Here is a 10616-nt window from a genome sequence, read left to right on the forward strand (position 1 = left end):
GAAAAAAAATTAACTTAAATGATTTTAGCAAATGGCTGCAATATAACAAAGAGTGAAAAATTGAAGGGGGTCTGAATACTTTCCATACCCACTGTATATATACATGCAGCTTACCTGCATAAACATTTACCACAAAAAATAAATAAATAAATAAAACATCCCCACAGTGGATTAGGGATTTTGCACATTGGTCATACAGTCATTTTGCAGTGCATTATGGGTTTGAATAAGTGCAATCAGTAATTTCCACAATGATTTCGGTACCCCACACTCTTAAAAATATAGGATCCAAAAGGCAGGTGTTTGCAGTGATGCCATAGAAGAGCCATTTTTGGTTTCCCAAAGAACATTTCAGGGAATAGTTCTCTAAAGAACTAATCAATAATCTGAAGATTTTTTTTTCTCACTGTAATGAACCAGTGTGCAATGGAAAGGTTCCATTGATGTTAAAGGTTCTTCGTAGAACCATAGTTGCCAATAAATACCTTTAATTTTAAAAGTGCATTACAAATTGATGCACTCTAGTGTAATAATGTACATAAGGGTGATTTTGGACACAGTTACAGTCTGTAGTGTGTAGAATATGATGATGCACAAAGAAAACATGATAACCTAATTAATTTCACACCTGTGCAGATCCGTTTGATTTCTCCAGTGTCCTGTGGTGATGAATCCGAGCTAAACTCCTGTTCTTTCCGGCAGGCTGCCGCTCATCTCAGTGGCACTGGTGGAGGGAAGAGCGCTGGGTGGAGGAGCAGAGCTCACCACTGCCTGCGACTTCAGGTACAAAAGCACACCAGTTTTGACATGCAGAATTGTTTAAATGAGTCATATTATTATTATCATTTTTTAAATTCCGTGCAGTCAACCTATAATGTTACAAAAGATACAAACTTGAAACTTGAAAAGTTTGGATGTTTTTTGGAGTGAGGAAGGAGATTTGTATTCTTAAAGTTATAGTAAGTTTCAACAAGCCAGTTTATCTCAAAAGATGAAGGGAAAATTGAATTCCTCCTGATATGACCCCTTTGAGTTGTACTTTAATATCCTGTTGGAACAGAACGTTATTTCCATTTCCAGGTTGATGACGTCTGATGGTGTTATCCAGTTTGTCCATAAGCACATGGGTTTGGTACCTGGATGGGGAGGAGCTGCAAGACTAGTTCGTATTGTTGGCAGCCAGAATGCCCTGAAACTGTTGAGCGGCGCTAAAAAAGTTGATCCAGACTTTGGAAAACAGATGGGACTGGTTGATGAGGTGCTCCATTGCTCTTCTGGCGAGGGAAATGCACTGGCTCACGCCGAGCAGTGGCTGAGTCCGTTCATTAAGGGCCCGGCCCCAGTGATCCAGGCGGTGAAGAGGGTTGTTGTCTCAGGAAGAGAGCTTCCCCTGGCCGAAGCCCTTCAAACGGAGAGAAGTGTGTTTGGGACAGTATGGGGCGGCCCGGCCAATCTCAAGGCTCTGGCTTTAAAACCTAAACATAAGTGACTGCAATCATCATCGCTGCACAACATTAAAACTGTTTCAAATATGCTTGAAGAACTTTATATTTTCAGATCAGTAGAAGTAACAGAAAACTTCCTGGATTGCTTTGCGGAGTTCATATCAACTTGCGCATGTATGCATTAGTATATTAATATCTGAGTGCTGTATCTTTCAAAGTTTTGTGATTGCAAGAATCTATGCACATTAATGCAGTCCTTTATAGTAGTGTACACTTTTGTCTTTTTCTGCATAAATGATAAACCTGAGGGGAAAATAAAGCAGTATCGGCTAATTAAAATCCATGAATCCAGGGTGAATCAAACACAATGTTCACATTTTGAATTGTCCTGCATCACCATGTCTCATTGTGGACATATAAAAAAATCACTTGCATTGATACTTTTTTTTTCTCCTTACCAGCAGTCCTATCAAGCTTGTGTGGCTGTGTTATTGCTTTTAAATTCTTAATATTTTTCATAATGATCTTCAGTGAAGGACCATGCTTCAAGTGATTGACCTCATCCTATTGGGTGATCAAAAACTTGGCCCAGTCACTGTGGTAACGAGGTAATTTGCCTACATATCTAGTCACTGTACTCGAGTATCTTTGGCTACTTTGTAGTTTTACTGAGTATCAAATATATTAGCAACTTTTTTTCTCTACTTGACAACATTTTTGAATGAGCATATGTACACTTTACTCCACTACATTTGTGAGCAATGCAATTAATCATTAGGTTTTGCATTGTACCTAACTTTTTCTGCAGCGGTTTATTTCTGCTACAAAAGAAATGATATCGCCATCTACAGGGCATTGAAGATACTAGCTCTTGAGCATGTTTACTCGGCCAAACTTGTCAACAATCATCTTTTATTGGAAAATGAAACAACATTTTATCAAATTTTGATAATTGCTTTAATTTGCAGATTTTGACTCGTATGGGATGAGGACATGGTCGAGACCTTCTTGAAGGAGATTGGTTTTCTTATGCCCTTTTTCAGTACTTGTGCTTAACTGAGATGTCAGTGTTTGTAGACATTTAAGAGGCTGTTTTGTCGACCTTCATTTATTGCAGTGTTGAGTTTTATTTTGATTTTAGAAAATAGAATTGTTCTCACAAATCAACTGTTTCTTGTTTTTCACTGGCATTTCTTTTGGGTGTTGAGGACTTGTGTATCTTTAAGCCTACATTCAGTATGAGTAAAATACTTAAGTACTGTTAAAATCAGATACTCTAAGACTTTTACTCAAGTCGTTTTGGAATGGGTGATTTTAATGGAGTCATTTTCGCTGTGAGGTATCTCTCCTCAAGAAGGGTTTTCAGGTACTCTTTACACCTCTGCTGCATTGTGTGATTTTCTGTCATGAATTATTATTTCTTCTATATCAACAGCAACTATGTCTTAAAACCTGGGGGCCAGTTGCATAATATACCCACTATGTTAAGACGTCTTAAGAACTAGTTTGACCAACTAGCAATTAGCCAAGAGATAATTAGTCTAACTTTTCTGACTCAAATTGAGCCAATCTACCTTTTTGTAACCGAGTTTAAACAGTTATGACCGGTCTTTAAGAAAACAAATTAGATGACTAACTTTTTAAAACTATAAGCAGTTTATGCAACCGGCCCCTGTATAGGCAAAGAGATTCTGCATAATACAACAATAGCACAGAAATCAAATCGAGGTATTCAGCATGGTTTCATCCTAATATCCAACACACAAACCACTGACAGTGACACTCCAGCCAAATATATACCATCTATCTATCTATCTATCTATCTATGTCTGTCTATATATCTATCTGTCTGTCTTCTATCTATCTATCTGTCTGTCCTTCTGTCTATCTGTCTGTCTGTGTCCTATCTATCTGTCTGTCCTTCTGTCTATCTATCTATCGGTCTGTCTGTCTGTCTATATCTGTCTGTCGGTCTATCTACAGTGGGTACGGAAAGTATTCAGACCCCCTTCAATTTTTCACTCTTTGTTATATTGCAGCAAATTAAAAATACGGAATTAATCATAATACTATCTATCTATCTATCTATCTATCTATCTATCTGTCTGTCTGTCTGTCTGTCTGTATTCAGTTTTTAATAGTTGTTACAGTATGGTGACCTATAGCCTTGCTTGAGCAGATGAACAAACGCATGTTGTAAAACAGAAAGCATATGCCATTACTGATAAATCACTCAGAGAACACCTTATTTGCTGGTATTTAATGTTTAAATTACATTATTTGGTAAACTCAAACTTACAGCATAGTTCCCACACCTGCACTTCCACCTCCCCGCGTGTCTCTTTAATTTAACCATTTGTCGTGTTAACCCCCGTCAGATCTGGACTGTACAGTGCTTCAGTGGATGTGAAGTGGATGATCTTCATAAGAAGGTGCGAGTCCACTCCACTGCAGCGGACACGGGCCGGTGTCGCTCAGTCATCTTTATGGCAGCGCTTTTGGCGCAACGGGTCGCTGTTACACGGGTTAATCATTGATCGCTGACGTTATAGCGAGTGCTGTGTGTGCTGTGGGATGGTGTGTGTATGTGGACGCCGCACAGCATTGCAGCCTCTGCATTTCAGCTCTTCTGCCTGCGCCAGACTGACCGCACCGCGAGCCTTCAGTGCTTCCGCGCAAGAGCGCGTCCCGCCGCGCCGGTGCGTGAATGCTGCTCTGACGGGACCCCGAGAGCTGCCAGCCGCACACACGGTAACAACACCAGAGACATTACATGTCTTCATTAAGATTCAGTTTATGTGATGTTTAATATTTATTTCATATCATTGAGGATGAACGAGGAAAGAGTGGTGCGTGCATGCAAGATGTGTTCTGTGGGTATGTCTGGTCTGTTGTGCAGTGGTTTATTCAGGTGATGGATATTGTCTCCAACGCTGCTGCATGTCCTTTATAATCAGCTATTCGAAAAGTTATGATGGGCTCAGTGAATTATAACTGGCTTAAATGTAGCGAAGTAAATATGCAAATACGAAAATATTTTCTTAATTGTCTGTGTACAAATAGTGCGGATGAATTTCTTCAGTTCATATCAGTCAGGTGCATGATTATTATTCTCAACTGTTTTATTGTATTTCAGATGTGATGCTCCAATGTTGCCTTCATGCATCAGCACATCTGCATTATAAATAAACGGGTGTTTCTTCAGCTATGGACACTTTTGGCCCTGTGGAGCTCTAGAAACACCATTAAAACACACTTTTCATACTCTCACTAGTTTATTTGTCCACTAATAACAGGCATCAATGCATAAAGGACATAAACACACCACAGAATAATTCAGAAGAAGTCTTTGTGCCAACATGCCTTTCAATGCAATTTCCACCATTCATTCTGGAGTGGAAATAATGGTAGTGGAAATTTAATTTTGATAATTTTTACATTTTTGCTAAGGCTCATTTTAAACACAAGTAATATAACAGTATTGAAAATCACACTTTTGCATGACTTAACTAAATTAGAGTTACAGTGGCAAACAATAGACAATATATTCTCTCTTCAAGTCATATTAACCTTAATTTTTCATGCATAAACATGCCATATTTCATCTCAAACTCTTGCTGACACTGTTTTCTCCTCGCTAAACAAGTATGTTACACCAACAAGATGTTACAAAGAGCAACATTTTTGGCCATGGTAAAAATGACAATATTAAAATAGTTTTATTTCATTATTTGTTCAGCTTGAATCTCATAATTTAAAAGGTAAAATGTTTTTTTTGCAGTGTACCATCAAACCCTACAGATTTACTTTGCATTGCAATGCAATAGAAATAATTTCAAAATCGGAGGAAAGTGTCAGAATACACTAACCTCTTAAAATAATATTATTCTATATGCAATTCTGTATGTATTTGGTAGTAGAAATAGGTACATTTCACTCCGCAAATCCATAAAGTGTGAGTCTGAATGCATCTCCTGTTGACTAAGAGGTGTTTCAGTCCTTCTGTCAGTCTCTATCAGATCTGCAGCACATCATGCATCACTCTATCTGCTGGGTACAGATGATAATGATCATAATCGACATTAGAAGACACTCGATGACTCAGTTAACAACCATGCAATGAAGCATTCCTGCTCTGTGTCACATATACATCTGTGCACCCTGGACTGCTACGTAAGCCTACCTTAACTATAATTAGTAGGAACTATCTTTACACCAGCTATCATTTTCATGTTGACTGAGGTCCAGCAAGTCAATGAAGTGTTAAGTGTTCACTGGAGGAAAGAAACGTGTGAATTATAATCTATGAGAAGACTGATCAATCACCAATGAAGATTTCATAGCTGTTGTGTGAACTGGGGCTTTCAGCGTTAGCAGGGTTTTATTCATGTATATTTCTGACTGTACAATTATTCATGTAAACCAAAATGAATGGTTTTATGCTTCTGTGCATGACCACTTTCCGCTACTCCTACAATTGTTTGTTGTTAATGCAACATACTGTATTAAGGCTCGTTCATATTAAAAATAAGTTAATTGAAGTGAATATTCATTGCAGGAGTTTTGGTATGAATGATTTCAGGGTAATAGGTAGCTAGAGTTCATTTACATCTCATTTCCTCAGCTATTTCAGTCATTCGTCGTCTTCAAACAAAGACAGGTCTTTATATGACACACCTGCATGCTCACACAAGCATCGTGTCTTACTGTGTGTTTATTTGCATATAGATTTACCCTAAATTGAGTGGGTGTTAGTGGTTATATCCAGGGTTTTTTGCCCTGTCCAATTAAACATTGAGGTCAGTGTTAACTGTGTGTCTTGTTGAACTAGTGCTTTACAGTAAGTACATGACAGGGATAAAGTTTTATATCTCACATTCGTTTTACATAGTTCTACATTAAAATGCAGGTGATATGAAAATGTTTTAGATACTGCTGACAGGCCTGGCCTGCGCTGTGGTTAATCATTTACTCTTGGTTAACCTTACATCTGAGTAATGTGAGGAGTTCGTTTTCTTTTAAATGTCAGAAACATTGTGATTGTGCCAGGAGATGTGTTTTCAATATGTTTTCGGCAGTTTGATTTTCCTCCATGATATTCAGTGGTTGTTGATGCATTTTTGTGTCTTGATTGATTGTCCTTCAGTATAGCAGTAGCTGAATGTCATGTGGTTCTTTGCCTTGTCAGAAAAAGGTCAAATTATTGCCTATTTTTAGAGACTAATTGACCATGACTCAATCTTCTGAGGTCATCTCTCTGATATCGTTTAATAATTAATGTTTTTTTTTCCTGTATGTTTTTGTTTTTACAGGACAAACCATTGTCTGAAATTTTTTATAATATATATATATATATATATATACGAACCCTAATTTTTGACTACTTATATAAATGAAATTGAATTCATTATAGAATGTATGTATTTATTTGTATTGCCTTTTTAAATAAATTAGTAATAAATTATCAGCTAATGAAAAAAAATCCTGTTAATTCGCATTTACACCCATTTATTTTAAACATTTTAAATCAAAATGGTTTTAATTCAACATTATAATTTAAAAACATGCTTCAGCAAGCAAATTGGAAACATAACTAAAATGCATCATAATATTTGTGTTCGTGTCAGTCTCAGAATTGTTCCAAATGTAGCGTATACACTGTCTGGCATGATATTATTATTATTATTTTATTTTATTTTTTTATGTGGACGTTAGGTCGTCAGAGAACCTGCTGATGAAGATGATAGTCCCTTTTGTCCTTTATTTCCCATGATTGCAAATCTAATTATAAACCAGATATGTAATTTTACATTTGTTCCTCAAAATAGTTTTTCGTCATTTAAAGGGATAGTTCACCCAAAAATGAAAATTCAGTCATCATTTCCACCCTCATGTCACTGTATGAGTTTCTTTCTTTCATTGAGCAATAAACAAGACATTCTGAAGATTGTTGGTAACCAAACAGTTGATGGTAGCCATTGACTTCCATAGTATTTTTTTCCCATGCTATGTAAGTCAATGGCTGTTTGGTTACCTGGGCTCTTCAAAATATCTTCCTTTGTGTTCAGTGGAAGAACGGACCTCATACAGGTTTGGAATGACAGTAATTTCATCCTTGTAGCAACTGCAACTGTGTTACAGCACTCGCCTGCATACAGCCTACTTATAATTCTTTATATTACATAAGGAACATCTCAACAGTGTTTTCACGTATAACCACAAAATTCAGATTTTCACCTGATGGCAAATAGATGCTCACAAACAGATGTTGTGTTCTCCTGAGTGACTGCTTGAGTACTTTCTGTCACGACAAAACTGAAGTACTGTCATTATTTATCACCTAATTTAAGCAATAATGAAGGGGAGTCTGTGCTGTACTGTGAATATAGTCACAGCTGAAGGCACATCACACAGGCATTTCAGCAGTGTTTTAGTTCATGATCTGCATGCTGTATTTCATGCTCAATAAAGTCAAGTGTATTGATTCTATGCATGCATATGTCTGTTTATCGACTGCATTGTGTCTGCTGTGAATCTGTCAGGTGATGGCTGCTGGCCACAGGGACAAGCTGATGGATCTTCCTCCGGCGGAGCAGAGCTCCAGTGAGCGCAGCAGCTCGCCGTGTCCCGGAGACACGCTCCCCTGGAACCTCCCCAAACACCAGCGGGTCAAACGCTCCAGATCCGCCTCCGGAGAGGTGCTGGACCCGGCAGAGAGGGCCGTCATCCGCATCGCAGGTCTGTTGTCTTATCTGCTGATCTAATCATGACGCGTTCATTCTTTGGTCCAGCTGACGGCTGGATGGACTCACGAATGTACACAGGCAGATATGCTGGTGGTCATTTCAATGTCTCTTTCTAATAGAGGCACAAACCACTCAAGCGGTGGAGAGGCTACGAGGCCCCCCAGTCAGAAGTTGGTTATTTTCCAAATGGATGTCATTTATTAATCGATAATAATAATAAACATCTTATTTCACTATTACCTTATATATTTTGTTTTAAAAACGCAAGTTTTTAAGAGTTTCTTCATTTTCCCTCTTCCTATAAGTTCCTACCATTCGCTTGTCAAAATGATGATTGGTCTTTCTGTTTGTCCCACCCATAGTGTTATGTTTACGACGCAAGGATATAATAGTGAAATGCGCTCGTTTGTGGAGTTAAATTTGAAAATAGTGAAACAAGCATCAATCAGATCAATTCTTTAAAAAGTAACTACTAGATATCCCAATTGAAACTAAGCCTTAGCAATGAGTCCGGACCGTCTACAAATGACAGCAGACCACCTGCGGGTGATGGATTTATAGATCGGAAACATCTGAGCCAAGCGTGTCTGAAACATCATATTAGCATATGTACCGTGTTTTAATAATGTGCTGTATTAGTAAATGTTGAAATTAAAATGAATGTTAATCAATGCTTTAGAAGTATTGTGTATTGAACCTCTGTGCTGTATTTTCTGTTAATTAAACGCTACACTTTGCCCACCCTGTTTTTTGTAAGCCCACCCACTTAAACATTTCTGGCCTCGCCCCTGCACTCAAGTATGAATTATTTAGGCAGATTTCAGCCTCAGTCATGCGGGACATCTTTAGCTTGTTGGAGGAGTGTAATTAGAATAGATTTAATGCATCAGACATTAGTACAGCTTTAGATAAGAGTAATCATAGCCTCAGAGTCTATTGATGAGAAATATGAGCCATGCATGAATATAAACTCTTCGGCAATGCATCTTAAAACAAACACACAAAGTAACACAAAATAATGGAAGAATACAGTACATTATGCTATGTACAGTAGTGGAAACATGATGCAAAATGATATTTTTTAGGGCTGTCAAATCGATTAATCGTGATTAGTCGCATCCAAAGTAAAAGTTTGTGTTTACATAATATATGTGTGTGTACTGTATATATTTAGATGTAAATACACACTCATACATGTATATATTTTAGAAATATATGTAATTTATATTTATATATAATATAAATCATACATAAATATGAATATATATACATACATGTAAATATTTCTTAAATAAATACATGTATGTGTGTGTATTTATACATACATATATAAATATATACAGTATACACACATATTATGTAAACACAAACTTTTAGTTTGGATGCGATTAATCACGATTAATTGATCTGACAGCCCTACATGTTTTAAAATATATATTTACAATAATTTAAAATTGTATTTGTGTTAAGATTAACAGTTACCGGTTTATTATATTTAATTTTTGTTATTTTTATAGTATTTATAGTATTTTATAGTTATTATATTTTACATTTAATAAAATGTACTGAAATAATGTATAAAATTTAGAGTTAGTGGTTTATTATATTTGTATTTTATTTGAATAATACAATATTATATTTAAAATGTTTAAATACTTACAATTAATACTGATTACTATACTGATTACTATTAAATATATTATACTATTAATATTTTTTATTTTTATATTACATTATTATATTTTATTTTAAAATACTTTCAAATTTTATTAGATTTAGGCTAAGTAATTTACTATTTTATATTGTATTATTTTAATTTACATTTTGAAATACTATATATTTGAAATTATTTTATTATATTTAGTATTACTGATTTATTATATTTGATATGTTCCATGTTTTATATTACATAATTATATTTTAGATTTTTAAATACTTTAAAATTTTATCAAATTTAGGATGACTTATTTGATGAGCCTCCTAACATACTAGAGTATGAACACTGCAGTATGAACGTTTATTATGTGCTCATTTTAAAGACTCAGAATAATTTAGCATCTTCACAGTAACAGTCTGGCAAACATCCACAGCAGCACTGCGACAGGCAGCACTTTTCATATGTTCTTCAGAAAATGTATAAATCTTGATTTATGTTCTGAATAGCTCAGTTTGAGGGCTCATTTGTACAATACAGACACTCTTGCGCCATGCATTAGGTGCCAAGCGTCTGCAGTCAGAGCAGAAGACAAGCAGTGTTAACAGAGGCTCGGGGCAGCGAAACATTGCCGTACTACGGTGGCCGAGAGAGCTCAATGCGCTGCAACTTAAGAAAACACATGCAAATTGAAAAAACACCAGCAAATTAAGAAAACATCTTCATCAGTTTGACAACACACGCGCTGCAAATCCTCACAACACATGCAAA

At 36.2% G+C, this 10616-nt stretch overlaps 1 protein-coding gene across 3 annotated transcripts in view; it reads left to right on the top strand.

Annotated features, from left to right (window-relative positions):
* The window catches only part of echdc1 (enoyl CoA hydratase domain containing 1), a 4318-nt gene extending 2444 nt beyond the window's left edge, over window positions 1-1874 (top strand). For 2 of the 3 annotated variants that reach the window (XM_016486844.1, XM_016486843.1), the window contains 2 exons: window positions 703-783; window positions 1081-1874. In XM_016486844.1, coding sequence (XP_016342330.1) covers window positions 703-783; window positions 1081-1489 — 490 coding nt within the window. In that variant the 3' untranslated portion in view covers window positions 1490-1874. The remainder of the gene's footprint in view (window positions 1-702; window positions 784-1080) is intronic. The other variant, XM_016486846.1, reaches the window with a different exon arrangement.
* The last annotated feature ends 8742 nt before the right edge of the window (window positions 1875-10616 follow it).

The sequence above is a fragment of the Sinocyclocheilus anshuiensis genome, unplaced genomic scaffold (assembly GCF_001515605.1).
Source record: "Sinocyclocheilus anshuiensis isolate Anshui unplaced genomic scaffold, SAMN03320099.WGS_v1.1 scaffold181, whole genome shotgun sequence".
Classification (NCBI taxonomy): domain Eukaryota; kingdom Metazoa; phylum Chordata; class Actinopteri; order Cypriniformes; family Cyprinidae; genus Sinocyclocheilus; species Sinocyclocheilus anshuiensis.